Source organism: Physeter macrocephalus, chromosome 20, assembly GCF_002837175.3.
Source record: "Physeter macrocephalus isolate SW-GA chromosome 20, ASM283717v5, whole genome shotgun sequence".
Taxonomy (NCBI): domain Eukaryota; kingdom Metazoa; phylum Chordata; class Mammalia; order Artiodactyla; family Physeteridae; genus Physeter; species Physeter macrocephalus.
The window spans coordinates 69,409,629-69,427,529 of NC_041233.1; the positions used below are offsets into that span (position 1 = coordinate 69,409,629).

Genomic DNA, 17,901 nt, shown 5'->3' on the forward strand with positions numbered 1-17,901 from the left:
CAATCTAGTCAAGAAATAGAAAATTCCTAGAAACCCCCCTCATGCCCCATCCCAGTCACTATAACATCTCTCTTTTCCAAAGATAACTATTATTCTAACATCGAACACTATGCTGATAATTCTAGAGCTATAGTATAGTTTTGCCTATTTTGGACTTTTTTATTGCTGTGTAGTATGCCACTGTGAAAAAAAATATGTGCGCGTATATGTATACATAGACACACTCTTCTGTCGTTAGATATTTGTGTTGACTCCAGTTTGGGGCTTTATGAATAAAGCTGCTCTGTGTATTTTATACCTGTCTTTTGGTAGACATGTGCCATAATTTCTCTTGGATATATACCCAAGTGGAATTGCTGGGTCATAGAGTAAGTGAATATTTTACTGTACTAGAAATTGTCAGACAGTTGGAAGTGGTTGTATAACTTTGCATTTCTACCAGCAACGTGTAAGAGTCCCACTTGCTCCACATCCTTGGCAACACAGGGCAATTAGTAATGTTTTTAATTTTGGCCATTCTGGTAAGTGTGTCGTGGTATTTTATCGTGGTTTTGATTTCATTCCTAATGAGATTCAGCACTTTATCATATGGTTTTTGGGTACCAAGCCATCTTTGTGTATTGTCCAGGTCTCTTGCCCATTTCTTTGTTTTGTTTGTTCTTTTCCTATTGAGTCACCTTTTTTTTCTTTTTAAAGATTGATTTGTATGGGTTTTTCATATGCTCTGGATATGTGCTCTTCTTTTTGGCCGTATGTGTTTACAGATATTGTGTCCTTCTCTGTGGCTTGTCTTTCACCTCTCTTAGTTGTGTCTTTTGGAAAACAGAAGTTCTTGGTTTTAGTCTAATTTATCAAGTCTTTTCATGGTTAATTTTTTAGTGTTCTGTTTAAGAAAACTTTTCCTACCCCAAAAGCATTAAGATATTTTTCTATATTGTAACAGCTTTATTGCTTTGCCTTTCACATTATGTCTACAATGCACCATTTTTTTCTATATGGATATCCAGTTGGCCTAGCACTTTTCCCCACTACCTTGTTTCCTGGATTACAAATCAAGTATCTTATAAGCATGGATTTGTTTGGAATCCATTTTGTTGCATTGGTTTGTTTGTCCTTGTGCTAATACCAAACTATCTTAATTGCTATAGTTTTAGAATAAGTCTTGTTATCTGAAAGAGCAAGTTTTCCTACCTTTTCTATTTATTTATTTATTTTTGGCTGCATTGGGTCTTCGTTGCTGCGTGCGGGCTTTCTCTAGTTGTGGTGAGTGGGGGCTGCTCTTCGTTGCGGCGCGCGGGCTTCTCATTGCGGTGGCTTCTCTTGTTGTGGAGCACGAGCTCTAGGTACTTGGGCTTCAGTAGTTGTGGGACACGGGCTCAGTAGCTGTGGCTCGCGGGCTCCAGAGCGCAGGCTCAATAGTTGTGGCGTATGGGCTTAGTTGCTCTGCAGCATGCGGGATCTTCCCAGTCCAGAGCTCGAACCCGTGTCCCCTGCATTGGCAGGTGTATTCTTAACCACTGCTCCCCAGGGAGGCCCTGCTACCTTACTTTTATAGATTTTCTTTTATAGGTTTTTTTTATAGCTTTCTTATCAAAGTAAGGAAATTGTTTTCTATTCCTAATTTGCCATTTGTTTTTTTAATCATGAGCAGCCATTGAATTTTATCAAATTTTTTTTGTATCTGTTGATTGTCCTCCTTAGTCAAATATTAAACTAACTTTACATTTCCAGAATAATCCCAACCTGATCATAATATGCTATCCTTTACATAAATTGTTGGATTTAGTTTGCTAATATTTAGTTTAGAATTTTTGCATTTTTGTCTGTGAGTGAGATTACCCTGTATTTTTCCTTTCTCTTAATGTCCTTGACTGGTTTTGATATCAAGGTTATACCAACCTCATAAAATGGGATGGGGAGTATTCTCTCTCTCTTTTTTTTATTCTCTGGAAGAATTTATGTGAGATTGGCATTATTTCTTTTTCTACTGTTTGGTAGAATTTACTGGTAGACATCTGATTCTGGAGTTTTCTTTATTAGGAAGGCTTTTAATCATGGATTAGATTCCTTTACTCACTCTCAAACTTAATATTTTTTATTTCTTGTGTCATTCTAGATAATTTTTCCCCTAGGAATTTGTCCATTGCATCTCAAATTTCCAAGTTATTGGTATAAAGTTGTTCATAGTATTCCTTTAAGATTTTTCTTTTTATTTTGAAATAATATCAAACTTAGAGAAAAGTTGCAAAAATAAAGGCATATTTTTATAGATTTCAATGTACAGATCTTTCACTTCTTTTGTATATGAAATCCCTAAGTACTTCGTTTTCTTAACGCTACTGTAAATTGGATTTTTTAAATATCAATTTCTGATAGTTCATTACTAGATGTACCTAGATGGAGATGACTTTTGTGTATTAATCTTATGACTTTCAGCCTTGCTAAACTCACTTATTAATTCTAGTCTCTTTTGTATAGATTCCTTGTTAGGATGGGTCTAACGTAGACTTTTTTTTCAGGTCTGCATTAACCCTACTCCAAAGTCATGGCTTTTCTTGGGTGTCTATCGAGTGCTGGGGTATTCAGCAAAGTTTCTTCATTCTGAGGGGTTGGAATTTGGACATCTTCCAGCCTTGTAAGAGGTTTGGTAGTAGCTCTTTTTTTTAACTTTGTGAAGACTCACTATATATATGCGCAGCTTGGAATTTAGCCAGTTTCAAGTGGACCCCTGTAGACATCACTTTCTCTGTGTAATGCTCTCAAATTCCAGCTGCTGCCGCTTCCCCAAATTCTGATCTTTGCTCAGTGCTTTGTTTGTTATTCCCCTCCCTGCAGTACAGTTCAGAAAGTACCCCCAAGCAAAAGCAAGTGGTTGTGGGCCTTACCTTGTTTTTTTTCCCTTCTCTCAGGGATGATAGTCCTTGCTATGTGTTGTCTAATGTTTGAAAACAGTTGTTTGTTGTATTTTTTCCAGTTTAACAGCTGCTTTTGGTGACAAGGCTTGTCCAGTAACCATTTAACTCTATCCTGGTTGAACTTTTTTTTTTTAAGTCTTTATTGAATTTGTTTACAGTATTGCTTCTGTTGTTTATGTTCTGGTTTTTTGGTCATGAGGTATGTGGGATCTCAGTTCCCCGACCGGGGATCGAACCCACACCCCCTGCATTGTGAGGCAAAGTCTCAACCACTGGACTGCCAGGGGAGTCCCTGAATATTGTATTTAAATCCATCATCCTGCTTTTAACTCCATAGTTCAGTTAAGTACCAACTTTCATGTTGGAAGTTCACTGGAAGAGCCAATAAATTTTAGGCAAATAATAACATGTAACATGGTCTTGTATATATTAATTTTATGGGAGTGACTTTTTAAAAAATTAATTTCAAATGAATACTATCACATTGATGATTTGTTAATTTGCTAAACAAAGAATAATTACTCAAGTTCTATGGTACTTCTGTCGTACCTATCATCTTCTACCAAAGGTCCTTCTTTTGGCCAGTTATTGGATATACTTGCTTTAGAGATTTTACTCTTATTTCTTTTTAAATCCTTTGGAGGTAGAGTCTTTATTCTTATAGGGACAATTATTATTATTTGGATCAGACTAGTATCATGTTTCAGATATAGCCAGCATGCTTCACTACATATTAAAAATATCTAAAATATTATATTTGCTTTTATTGTAAAATAACTTGCTGCATAGGCTTTCTGTCTGGTGATTCGAACATCAAATGAATGATTCCTTGGTGACTTTTAAATGTTCTTTTAACCTTGAGATTCTATTATTCATCAGCAAATTAAATTCAACAAGAATGTCTTTGGTACCATCTTAATTGTGTGCATTGTGTAAGAGGAAAAGCTATCTTTGCTTTTAAGGAGATAAGAATTCCATTGGTGAGGTAATACCTACATATATATAGTAGGTAACAGTTAAAAATTGTGAATGATTAATTTCAGAATGAACAGCAAAACCATAAATGCCTAGGATGCATGGCAGAAGTAGAATGAGAAAGAGTACATCTTGTCACCTTGTGTGAGGGAATATCAGTAAAAGAGAGCCACTGAAGCAGGACAAAGGAGCACGCATTGGCAGGAATGTCAGTAAAGAGACCAATTTGGCGGAAGTAGAAAGCTGTTTGGTCTTATTTTGAAAATGTGTGGCAGACTAGATTGTGAACTATAGCAATTTTATCAACAGTGGCATTTCTTTCAGCAATTGCCAGCATGGTGGTAATGTTGGCTGTCTAGATTTGGAAATTTTGCATAACTAAGGTGCCACCAGTAATTATGTTTTAATGTTTCAGTAGAGTAAAAAAATTTTCATGGAAAAATCCATTCATATCATGAGATACATCTGTTTGAAAAGCAGTTTGAACAGAATAGGCTTTTCAGATCTGCCTTTTTGGAGCTAGGTGTTAGAGAAATTCTTTTGAGTTCTGTAGCTCTCCTCTGAGTCTAGTAGATTCTGGTCTTTTGTTCATGTTTAGCTTGTAAGGATCAAGGTCACACTGAGGTTAAGACTCTCTTGCTGCATTGATATTGAAATCTGGACATTCTCCATGCTGTCTTTTAATTTTTATTCTGGTGTTCGAACAGTAATTCAAAGCACATTAGTTAGTTTTTGTTTAATATTGTTCAAATAAAATCAAATGTAACATGTATACACCAGAATAAAAGGTTTAAATAAATTTCCTACAAAGTGAAAAAGACTAATTTCTTTCCATTGCTATAACCTAAACAAGTTATAGAATATTTCTGTAACTTAGTTTATTACTGAATATGAAATATGGATAGTCATCTATCTATATGTGAAAATCCCAAATATTGAATTTCAGTGTGTTACAGTTTTCAGTTGTTAAAATTATAGAAGAGTACTTTAATATTGCATCATTTTGTTTGAAAGAGTATCAAATACAAGCCGAAAAGCTTTATCTGACTAAGACAGATAAAATCTTTGCTATGTATATTCTCTTTTTGCACTGGCTTATTTTTGAGGCAAAAGTCAGACTTCTGACTGCAATTCCAAGAGCAGTGAAGGGAGGGAAGGAGACATAAATGCAACTTTACTTGGGGACAAAGTTAATGTGAGTGTGGAAAATGTATACCATACCATACAACAGTTTTGAAGTCTTATCAGGTAAAATTTTAAATGTGGTTAGTACTTGATAATCTTCAATAACTTATTCGGTTATTTATAATATTTGATGCCTGGTAAACCTTAGAAATGAACTTTACGGGTGTTTTTCTACTTTCTGATCACTGCATTTTTGTTTTTGGTCCCTGCAGGACCATTCCTATAGCTTTATGCAACATTTTTCTCAGGTCTTCTGAAGGCCATAGTAAGTATGTAGTAAATGCATATAAGATGATTGGATCATTTTTAATGGAGAAAAAAATGAAGCAAAGGAAATTAAATTTAGTCTTAATATTGGACAATATAAGACTTTCCCCCTTTTTTCTAATTAGCATGTATTTTATCCATCTCAACAAGGTAGAATTTGACCTGCAAAACGTACATTGTAATAAATGCTTTGTTGGAAATTTTTTTTTAATTTTCAGAGTTGTCAGAGCTGTAAAAATAGCACATGTACTTCTGTGGTTTTTTTAGTGTCACTTTTTTGGTTCATTTTTGGCAGATAAAATAACACAGGAAGATATTGAAGGCATTCTACAGAAATTTACTGGGAATATAATGCAAGTACCTCCCCTGTAAGTTCAATTAATGAATTTGAATAAATGTTTAATTTTATTTTCCAGTGGCTAACATCACTTTAATGAAAAAAAAAAAAAAAGAAGAGGGGCTTCCTTTTACTCTATGGTGAGGCAGGTTTTAAATCTGACAAATGATCAAGTAAGGTGAACCTGATTCAGACAGGATGCGGAGCTTCTGACACTCTCTAAGAGGTAGTGACATGTAGTCTCCTCTGTCTCTGGATATTGCCACAGCCTGACGTCTGTGCTCTTCCAGGATTTATTGGTTCTTCTGATTCCATCTGTAGACATCAGGGCAGTTCTGGAGACCAGAGATGTCACTTTTCCCAGAATTGCTGTGAAGGGACCGGTGCAGTCTGGTACAGACATCAGAGCTGTGATTCAGAGACCAATTGGCACTTCCTGTCAGGTGTTGGGCCCGTTCCTTTTGGGCCCAGAATCTTATACTTCACAATTCTCTGCAATAAATGAAACAGATGAGAATTATAACTTGTTAAAAGTATAATGATATTGATTTACCATAGGGCCATATTTTTGTGCATGTTACCATTTCAAGCAAATTGCTTCTTCTTTTTTTTTTAATGGCTTATAGGATGTGTCAGGATATGTTACTAACAGTTCTTTTAGAATTTAGAATATATTTTGTGTTTTTAAAAAATCTTACGTTTTTTCAAGAACACTGAAATATCTATGGAGAAATGTTTCTTCATAATTTTGCCTCAGATGTGAAGACTTAAAAATTGTAGCAGGATCTGAATAAACGTTATTTTGGATCATTATTGTTAAGATATAGTAAACATTTATATTTATAAGAATCGTTTTAGAATTTTCTTCTCTGTGATTGTTCCAAGGATTTTGTGGTCTAGTAAAATTTAATCACACAAAGATAAGATCTGTTATTTGCTTATTTGCTCTTTGGAAACATTTTGGTAACTTATATGTGAAAATGAATATTATTATAATGGAAATATATTGTTTCAAGGAAATATAGCTGAGATCATTGTGACCGGAGACCCTTAACCCAGAATGAGGACTAGTGAAGACATGAATAGACCATCTCCAGGAAGATGGTTAAAGAGAAATAGTGACAACATTGCTCACTGAGTGCCAGAATGAGCTGTATTAGCCTCAAAGATATTTAGGAACTCTATCTGTGACACCATTGTGAAGTAGCTTAGAAGAAAAAATTAGTTCATTTTTAGAAGGATTTTCAGTTTAAAGGGCTGCTAATCATCCTTTCTTTCCATGCTGTAATCTGGAATTATTCTCTTTCTTTCTTTCTCAATCTCTCTCTATTCTTCCTCCCTCCTTCTCTTCCTGTCTCCCTCTTGTACCTTGCAAGCTATTCTGCATTAAAGAAAGATGGACAGAGACTTTCAACTTTGATGAAGAGAGGTGAAGTAGTAGAAGCAAAACCTGCCAGGCCAGTTACCGTGTACAGTCTTTCCCTTCAAAAATTCCAGCCACCATTTTTCACATTAGGTAAGATGGAGAAATTTGAAAACATTTGTATTTACATGTGCCTTTATTTTATATTTGGCTACTTTTGTGTAATTTTAATGGATCCCTAGGATATTGGAGATTTTTAAAAATTTGAATTTAAAGAAGGTTAGAATTTGTTAATACCTTTTTGACAGCACAAGTAATGAGAATACCTATAGCTATATGGAGGTTCAGAAATGTCCTAAATAGTCTGAGTTTTTCATATATTATATTATCTTACTATGAAGTTGGAAGTAACATACTTTGGATCTCTATGGGGAAGAATAGGTAAGGAGTACATATTTTTAAAATTTTGTATTTTGTGTTTTATTATCTTATGGATACTTGTTCTCCATTTTGGCTAGTACCTGATAGTTTACACTCAGTCTTTTATTGACATTAATTTGTCCTTTTAAAACGATGCATTTTCAGTTTTTGGACAAGAAATTCTAAGAGTGGAGTGGCCGCCCCCCCTTCTTTGTCACCAATAAATTACTGCTAAAGATCATGAAAATATAGGAGTAATGGGTAAGGCAGAAGTGTATTCCTAGACATGTGGTAAATTTTAACTCAAGTTATCAATTTGAATTTATCTATAATCCTTATTTGAAATAAATTTAAAACCCAAAAAGTTTTTTTGCTATTGTTTGGAAATTTTATGATCTCCTAGCTAAAGCCCTGACCGTATAAGAGCTATGGAGAATCAAAAGCTGTAGTTCTTAGTAATCCTCAGGCTCCCTGAACTTGACCCTGCTCCTGATTTCATGGTGCACACTGACTGGGATTCCTTTTAGACATAACTTCCCAAAACCTTTTTTCCTAAACTTCATTGCTTTTTTTCCCATTGACATTATTATTGAGTGTGTATTAAGCTCCTGTAGATTGTGGGTTTTGTACAATTTTCTTAAAAAGTCACTCCTTAAGTTTCCTGATTCTAAAATATTAGGCAAACAATGAAACAAACATACTAAGAAATGTTTCACTCCATTCCGTGAAAATGCGGCCGCTGTGTGGGCACAATAGATATTACCTATGAACGTAAAAAAACCTCAGATTTTTCCAGTCGCATTTGTTCACTGGAATTTGTAGCAGTCCAAACGTGACTCTTTTCACCGAAGTCAGATGTAGCGCCGAATGCGGGGCACCTGCATTTGGTCCCAGTGCTCTCAGCGGTGCCTCCCAGCCTGGAGCTGCTGGGGAGAGAAATTAAAATCCCCAGGTGGGGAACTTTGATTAATTCCCGCAAATAGGTTTATTTGTGTGCTAAGCTAGACACAGAAAGCAGTCCTTTTGTGTGAAAATACAGTTCTTTTCAGGATGTCTTGTGGATGAATAAAAATAATCCAGAGCCCTGCTCGTAACCGATAAACTTGTATTATACTGCGTTAAGAAGATGTTTAGTTATGCACTCAATTCTGGTACATTGTGTAATTTTAAGTTATTTCATGATTTTTTCAGGAATATTGCCAAGAGAACATTTAAATATGCTGAGTTCTCCATGTAGTATATTACCCCAAACATAATTCCTGTCACTGAAAAGGGTTTTTTTGTTTGTTGTATTTTTTGAGCGTACAAATCTGAAAATATTTTAAAAAATCTACAACTCATGATAGCAAGGCCGAGATGTCTAACCATTTAAAGCCTATTAAATGAAAAAGATGTACAAATCTGAAAATCGTTTTTTTAATCTGCAGCTCATAATAGCGAAGCTGAGATTTCTAACTATTTAAAACCTATTACATGAACCAGGCTGAAGTATTAAAGTGGTATGACTTGCCATGTAATTTAAAATGTGTTCAAGAGTTTCTGCTGTTTGCTTTCTCCACACTCTGACTTTTCAGTCTCACAAACACATATGCTGCTGGATGAATAATTTATATTTTAGCACATAAATGTTTTATCACTCGATTGTTTGCATAGTGCATTTTTACATTTGTTTAGGGGCATCATTTCTATGTAAAGTGGATTTCATAGGTGGTTAGCAATTTACCATGTCACTGTTAACATTCCAGATGTTGAATGTGGAGGAGGTTTTTATATCAGAAGCTTGGTCAGTGACATTGGCAAAGGTAAGCATAAAGATGAGTTACGAATTATTTAGAGAATAATATTCCTTTTTGCTGGGAAGAAGGAGTTTTCCGTTCCCCATGTCTCTGAGTACTGGCCTCAGGAACTGCATTCTCGCTGCCCTTCCACCTTCGAAGCGTTACAGGTTTATGGAAGACAGTTATCAGCGTAAGCAGCTGCAGTGAAATGCTTGCAATGGGAGAGAGGAGAAAAAGAGGAATAGAAAATGAAGATGTGAATAATGAATCCAAGGACCAACATTTTTTTTCAAGTATAAAATATTTTAACTCCAAGTAGGGATAAGAAGAAAAGATGGACCCTTCTAAAAGTTATTTTTATCGCTACAAGTCAAATTTTAAAAAAAAACTGGGAGCAGTAGTCTTACAAACAGCCAGGAAGTTGCGGTTCTGGCCCTGCCATTTTCTGGCAGTTGTGACACTGGACAGGTCACATTACCTCATCTGCAAAGTGAGACTAATAGTTACCTCGTGGGTTTTTTTCATGGCTTAAATGAGAAGAGTGTGTGCAACTTCCTTGTAGACTTTAAAGCAGTTTATTAGGTGAGTTATTAAATGTTATTTTGCTCCTCAATCATTTCTTAATCTCAAGGCTCTTGGCTGTTACATTGGATAATTTCAGTTTTACATTTGAGGTGGTTTTGAGAGGTCTGAATCCAGTTCTGTCATTTGCAAAATTATAGCCGATGAAATACTGAATTACTGGATCATTTATGTTGCTTCAGTATTTGAATGAAATACTGGATCATTTATCCTGTGTTTTCTTTTCACCTTTTGTTGCCATAGAACTGTCTTCCTGTGCCAATGTGCTAGAGCTGACCCGCACCAAACAGGGACCCTTTACACTGGAGGAGCACGCCCTTCCCGAAGACAAATGGACGATTGATGACATTGCACAGTCTCTCGAGCAGTGCTCATCCCTTCTGCCAGCAGAGATGGCACTTAAAAAATCAAAACCTGAGGAGTGTAATGAGCAAGTTTTGAGCTGTGAGTACATAACTCTAAATGAGATAAAGGGAGAAGATGATGTGATTAAGACATTTTAAGTTGGGCTTGGGATTGTCTTCATTTCCTGGTTGACATTTGAATCCTGTGTGCAGAATGACAAGCTGTGTGCCAAGACAAACGATTCTTTTTTTTTTTTTTTGCATGAGGAAAAATGTCCATCGTTTATGGTTTCTACGGTGCACAGTTTATCTGCTGTACATTATAAATAGCCTTGCAGTTGTTCAGTTCTCGCTGTACTATAGAATGTTCTTCTAGGATGTTATTATGTTGTTAGATTGGATTCAGGAAAATCAACTTTCTGATTTTGATCTCTCATCAAAGTCTTTTCCTGTGAAAAAGTTGACCACATTTTCTAATCAGAGGAAAAAAAAACTAGCTAAATGTTTCTTTGGTGTGACAAAGTGAATGTATATTAGTTTCTTTGACTTTATTTTGGCTTCCTCGTGACTCTGGTTATTGAAATTCCTTAACTATGTTTGAAAAAGCCATTATTTAACTCATGTTTTGGAGAGTTTACGATTATTAAGAACATTTCTTTGATAAGGCTGCACTTATCTTGGTAATAGCTGTGTTTGTTTAGATCTTAGAAGCTAATAAACTTCTATTGTAAATATTTGTAGATGAACCAGATTTTTGCTGCTACCACTAATGGAATGTAAATAGAAGACTAAATGTTTAATTAAATTCACCTCTACTCTCCCATTAGCACAGGACAGCTCCTATGGCTTATGTTTTGGCAGCTATGAGATAGTTTCCCGGTAATTTAATCAATACAGTCGACCACCCTGTACCAAGTTACTAAATAACCTAATTTAAAAAAATTAAGCTATAGAATGCCTTCAATGAAAAACTTCTTCTCTTTATTCTTTAGTACTTATTTATACATCTTTATAGGGTATTAATCCCCATGATACTTTGCTTTCGGTTTGCTCTTTCAAGTGATGTTTATAGATGCTGAGATTGCTGCCCTGCATTTCCAGTTAATCCCTTCTGCTCTAAATGTTTAAAAACAGTTATTCTCAAACGTTTTCATTCAGGTAGCCTACTGAAAGTTCCCTGTCCCTCTTTACCATAGTTTTGAAAACAGTCACATTCTGAAATAGTAAATTTCATATGTAATGAGTGCTTCATATTTTTGTTATAGGAAAGCAATGTATAATGCAGCATCTGTAGACATTTTCAAATCCCACTGCATTTATCCAAATAAATAGTTTCAAAAGGAAGACTTGTTAAATTTTTCATCATATAAGAGTTTTTACATTTTTATGGATTGTCTTTCTTTTAAAGGTGGTTGCTTTTGCAACCTCTAACTTATAAATTTTAAATATGTAAACAAATGTGATCTTATTTGTGGTTAACCTAATATAAACTCAGTATAAAAAGTTATATGCTTCAATAGAGCACTTTCAGTGTATTGGCAACATTTTTCAAGTGGAAATGGAAATATTAAAACATTCTTATGGTTTCCCTGGTGGCGCAGTGGTTGAGAGTCTGCCTGCCGATGCAGGGGACACGGGTTCGTGCCCCGGTCCGGGAAGATCCCACGTGCCGCGGAGCGGCTGGGCCCGTGAGCCATGGCCGCTGAGCCTGCGCGTCCGGAGCCTGTGCTCCGCAGCGGGAGAGGCCACAACAGTGAGAGGCCTGCGTACCGCAAAAAACAAACAAACAGACAAACAAAACACATTCTTAGTATGACACAGAAAATTATAAGGAAGAGTTAATTATCATAATGCCTTAAATAAAACACCAAACACACAAAGTTGTAAATTGAAGCTTTTACAGTTTTACATATTCATATCTAGTGCCCTGCAGTTTGTATAACCAAAGGTGGCAGTGGCTGCCTCTTTCTGTTGGAATGGCACAGGTTACAGTATGTCTTCATACACTGCCAGCTAAGGTCCAAATAGAGGAATATAAAACAGCTAGGGTCTCTCTGCTCTATTTCTCGACTTAAAATTTAACATGTATAATTTACTAATGGAGAAGAGTATAAATTTTTTGAAAAGACAGGTGACTTTTTAAAATGTTAACCAATCTTTTTCTTTTATTGAAAACATTGAAGAAAATGTTGCCAAATGGAAAAATTAGCAAATCCTCACCATCCTGATACAGGGACCTCAGAACTTTAATTTCGTATTATTCTTTTCCCTTCTTTTGTTCACATAACTACAGTCTGAAGACACCTATACGTTTTTATTGACTATTTTTTTATTTGATATTCTTTTACTATTTGTATTTAGTTTTGACAATGATTATTTTAATCATATTACTTCAGTTTGTTTAAACCATTTCTCTATTGCTGAATACTTAGGTTATTTTCAATTTTATTAGGGTAAGTTCCTGGGAGTGGGATTATTAAATGGAATAATATGAACAATTTAATTTTCCTTAATGAGTTTGCCTTATTGCTTTCCCAGAGAGTTGTAACATTTTACAGTATCATCATTTGAGTATGTCAGTTCACTAAAAGTCTACAGCTTTGGGTGGGGGATTTATATGTCGTTGCTCATTTAGTAAGTTATACGGGTTCAGAGTTGCTCTGATTTGCCTTTGTGTGACTTTTTCACATACTTTGTTCACTTATGTAAATAAATGTCTTAATGGTTTCTTTATACATTTGTGTGAGTTATTTGTGCAGTAAATACTTGTAGAAGCATTTTCATGGCCTGTTGTCTTTTTTATTTTAGTTTCATTTTCCATTTTTACTAACCACATTTGCTAACTAATATTAAGAATTCTTCCCCTTTTACAGTCACCAGATTTATGAGTATGAATAGTTAATATTTATTGAAAACTAAAGGTATTATTCTTAACTTTCATAAGCAGCTGTAACTGATCAAGAGCCTCTAAAAAGTTTAAGACTCATCCATAAGCAAATTAGTTTTCTCTTGATTCTGGTATTTGAATACCAACTGCTTTGTTTTTTTCATTTTTATCAAAATATTAAAGAAATATCTGTGCCTTATGTATTCCTAGGCCTAATTCTTCATGTAATAATAAAGTTGTTTTACTCGTAAGAAAAGATGTGTTAGAAATTTCTGAAAATGTTTCAACCTGGAACATACAAATAACTTCATTTTGACACTTAGTTTTTTATATTTCTGGAAAATATTGTCTTAAAAGTCATCAAAAGTGGTCATAGAATTATTTTATTTACAGTTTTAAGATCCATGAGCATTAAAATAATACAATTTTTTTCTTTGCTAATTCAAAATTATAAAATTTGAATAAGGGCTAAACTCACATTTTCCTATACTGACTAGGTCTTTTCTTCCTAAATACTTGAATTGATACAAGCTACTGATCCATCATCAGAAATGATTCATTGTACTACATAAGAAAACAATGCTTCAGTACGTTAAAAGGTCTTCAGTACATTTTACGCCTCTCTGATCAGTTTGAAATTTGTATCAGACTTACAGTGAACATTTAGAGGTTTAATTAGTTCTATTTCAAAAGAAGAAAGTAATTTACCTCATATCATGATGTATATAATAGAAAAATTATAATTCAAAAAGCACTCTAAAATATTGAAACATTTAAATAGAGGAATATGAGAAATATAAGCTTTATGGCTTGAAATGATTGTAATCGTCTTGTAATTAAATTGAAATAGAAGACTTGTCTTGAAACTATTTCTTTAAGGTACGTGTGGGCAGCTGTAGCCTGGCCTAATCATTTATTAAATGTCACTTGTCAAACACTTATTACATGGCACTTGAATCAGTAGTGCCTTCATAGTTTCAACTTGAGTTAAAATTCTCTCTTTGAACAGGAATAGTGCTGTTCATATTGCTGTTCATACTCATATTGCTGTTTTACATAATCATACCAGTAGGAAAGTTGAAGTCAGAAACTATATTTTGCTCCTCTTATTCGTAACTCTTAAAATATAACATATTAAGATTATTTCCGTCTCTACTAACAGTCAGTTTTTTGATCCAGGCAAATCACTTAATCTTTTTAGGCCTCAGCTTTCTGATCTTTAAAAACAAAGGAGACAGACTAGTCTATCTCTAAGAACTTTTGCAGAACTAAAATAGGCTGCTGAGTGTAGGTGATTTGTATTTATTCTGTTCAGAGCTCATTCTTTTTGAGCCTGAATTTTCATGTTGTTCATCAGTTTTGGAAAATTCTCATCCCTTATCTCTTTGAATATCACATCTTTTCCATCTAGTACTCCTGTTAGATTTATGTCTTCTCATTTTATTGTGTCTAATTACTCTTTCATATTTCCCAGTGCTTTATCTCAGGGCTTCTTCTTGGGGAATTTCCTTGAACCTTTTTCCCAGGTAGGAATTCATTCTTCTGCTATTTTAATTTACTGTTTACGCATGTATTTGTTTCAACGATTACTGTGGTTTTTTAAAGTTTATAGAACATCAACTTTTTTTTCAAAATCCTTTTTGTGTGTGTTGTCTTTCATCAGGGCTTTAGTTTAAATATATATCATATATATATTTATATAAGTATCAATAAAAGTTTTATATGTGTGTGTATATGATTTTTACTGATATTTAATATCTATACAGAAAATTGCACATATCATAAATGTATCATCTGATAAATTTTTACAAAGCAAACATGTGCAACCAACAACCAAATAAAAAAAAATACAGAACATTGCTAGTCCACTAGAGGCCCTCTAGAGGTTCCTCTCCAGTCACTAGCTCCCAACCCCACCCCACTGCCACGGGTAACCATATCTAACATTATAGATTGTTAATTTTGTCTGCTTTTGTGCTTTATATAAATAAAGCATACAGTATATACTCTTTCATGTTTGGCTTCTTTTGCTCAAAATTATGCTAGTGAGGTTCTTCCATGTTGTTGCACACATTCATAGGCCATTCATTCTCATTATTGTTTAGTATTCCATTGTGTGAATATACCTACATTTGTCCATTTTACTGAATGGTGGGCACTTGATTAGCTTTCAATTTTGAGTATTTTTAGCATTCTATTACATCTTACTCATTATTTCTCACTATTGGCTTGTTAATGTTACCTCTTTAAAATTTTTTCTTACTGTTTTCTGTAGAATTTATGATACATGTCTTTAACTTATCACAGATTACCTTCAAATAGTACTGTATCACCTCATGTATATTGTAGAAATCTTACAAGAGTATATTTCCATATCTTCTATCGCTTGTGCTGTTTTTATACTTTTTTACTTTTACATATATTGTAAACTCTATAATATATTGGGTTTTTTCTGTTGTTGATGATCTTTATTTTTACTTTATTGCTTTAGACCAGGGGTCAGCAGACTTTTTCAATGTTTCGTGAAAGTAGCCCTTGAGAATACACATAAATGAGTGGATGTGGTTATGTTCCAATAAAACTGTATTTACCTTCATGTTGTAGCTTGCTGACCCCTGTCAGTTATCTTCTAAAAAGATTTCTAAAAATTTTATATTTATGTACATTCAGCTGTTCTTCATTTTTTAATGTAGATCCAAATTTCTATCTGGTATCATGCTCCTTTCTGAATAATTTCCTTTAACATTTCTTATAACACAAGTCTGAGAGCAATGAATTTTCTCAGCTTTTGTTTGTCTGAAAAGTGTTTTTTTTTTTACCTTCGTTTTTTGAAAGATGTTTTTGCTGGATATATAAATCTGGATTGGTTAACTTTTTTTTTTTTTTTTTTTTTTTCCGTTCAGCACTTTAATGTTGTTAATTATCTTCTGGCTTGTTTAGTTTCTCTAGCTACCTTCAAGGTTTCATCTTTGGTTCAAGGTTTTTATCTGTGGTTTTTGGCTGTTTGACTCTGATGTGTCTAGGTGTGTTTTCCTTTGTATTTATCCCTGTGAGGGCTTCTCAGTTTCTTGCATTTTCAGTTTATTTTCATCAATTTTGAAAAATTCTCAGCCGTTATCTTTTCAAATATTTATTCTACTCCTTGCTCTCTCTTTTCTCCTGAGACTCAAATTATTATGTTCAACCTTTCGATATTGGTGCATACCTCTTAGATGCTCTGCTCTTTTTAAAAAAACTTGTATTTGTTTGGACAATTTCTGTTGACCTGTCTTCAAGTTCACTGATTCTTTTCTCAGCCATATCTAGTGTGCTGATAACACTTGCTAAAAAATTCTTCATCTCTGATATCATGGTTTTTTTTTTTTTGCTGTACGTGGGCCTCTCACTGTTGTGGCCTCTCCCGTTGCGGAGCACAGGCTCCAGACGCGCAGGCTCAGCGGCCTTGGCTCACGGGCCTAGCCGCTCTGCAGCATGTGGGATCTTCCCGGACCGGGGCACGAACCTGTGTCCCCTGCATCGGCAAGCGGACTCTCAACCACTGCACCACCAGGGAAGCCCTGATATCATGTTTTTTAATTCAGTGTTTTTTTCTGGTTTCCATCTCTCTACTGAAATTCCCTATTTCTTCATGCATGTTGTTTACCTTTTCCACTATATAGGTCCATTATATTAATCAAAGTTATTTTAAAGTCTTTGATATTTCTGACACCTGGGTCATGCCTATTTCTGTTGATTGCTTTGTCACATACAGTCTTTTTTATTACCTATGCGTATGTTTCATATTTCTTGATTGAATGCCAAATATTGTGTATAAATATACATTGAAATAAATAAATTCAGAAATAGGCACACATCTTCTGTCGGGCCATTAGTGTGGGGATTGGGGCAGTCTAGTCAGTAGTTGAAAAAGGTTTGGGTTTATTGTTGTTATATTTACTGTCAGTGTACCAGACTTCAATCACTGTAGGAGTGGTCTGCTGCTACGTACGTTGTGTTTAGTGGGAGTCTGGATTGTGGAAGGATTTTTCTCAGTGTTCCTCTCCATGCTCAGATTTCAGCAAGTCCATCATACCTATGGAACGGAAGGAATCTGACCCATGCTTTTTCACCTCGCCCGGTGGTAAACTGCTATTGCTTGTTACATAGTGAGGTTCAAGGGGGTGTTTCTCAGTTCTCTCACTCCAGCCTCAGTCTTAGGCCCTGCAGCCCTGGACTTCAGGGGTGGAGTCTCTGAGCAATTCTGCTCCTTCCCCAGTGGTAGCAGATCACTGTATCAGTGCAGGATCCTGAGCTGAACTTATTTTCTCCCCTTCCTCCAGTAGTGGGCAGTTTTTTCTTCTACCCTTTCACCAGAGGCAGTGCATCTTTGCTTGGATCTCTCCTCTCCCCCAGCCCTTATAGCTTTTGCTTCATATAAGAGAAAGGTTCATGTAGCAGGTGGGTTTCATGACTTGGTGCCACCTACAGGGTCTTTCTCAGGTCTCCTGTCCTGCCTCTAATCTTTCTTACGAGCAACTAGTGGAAACCCTTGGAAAAGAACTAGGAAGTGACTTCTTTTATGTGTGGGGCTCCCAACGTTTCTAAACTGTCACTCTTGGCCTTTAAGAATTCATTTCACATTTCAGCTGTTTTCGTCTTACCTGCTTTTATGATGACTGGCTCTTCCTTCTGTACTATGCCCTAAGTGAAACAGTTCGTTTCCCATCTCTCCTCTGAGGGGTGTGTCACCCGTTTGAACTTGTTTTACCTCCCAGCCTTGGCTCCCTGGTGGGCTCAAGAAGTTACGCAGTTTTTTCTTGCTGTTAGGGTGTGACTGACATTCTCTTAAAGCTTTTTATGTCTAAGTGA

At 35.2% G+C, this 17,901-nt stretch overlaps 1 protein-coding gene across 3 annotated transcripts in view; it reads left to right on the top strand.

The window, feature by feature from the left end:
* Nucleotides 1–12,914, top strand: part of TRUB1 (TruB pseudouridine synthase family member 1) — a 32,579-nt gene extending 19,665 nt beyond the window's left edge. Inside the window, exons 4-7 of one of the 3 annotated variants that reach the window (XM_028481531.2) lie at nucleotides 5,638–5,710; nucleotides 7,056–7,195; nucleotides 9,208–9,264; nucleotides 10,066–12,914. In XM_028481531.2, coding sequence (XP_028337332.1) covers nucleotides 5,638–5,710; nucleotides 7,056–7,195; nucleotides 9,208–9,264; nucleotides 10,066–10,325 — 530 coding nt within the window. In that variant the 3' untranslated portion in view covers nucleotides 10,326–12,914. The remainder of the gene's footprint in view (nucleotides 1–5,637; nucleotides 5,711–7,055; nucleotides 7,196–9,207; nucleotides 9,265–10,065) is intronic. The other 2 variants (XM_007111981.4, XM_055081120.1) reach the window with 2 other exon arrangements.
* Nucleotides 12,915–17,901: the final 4,987 nt, after the last annotated feature.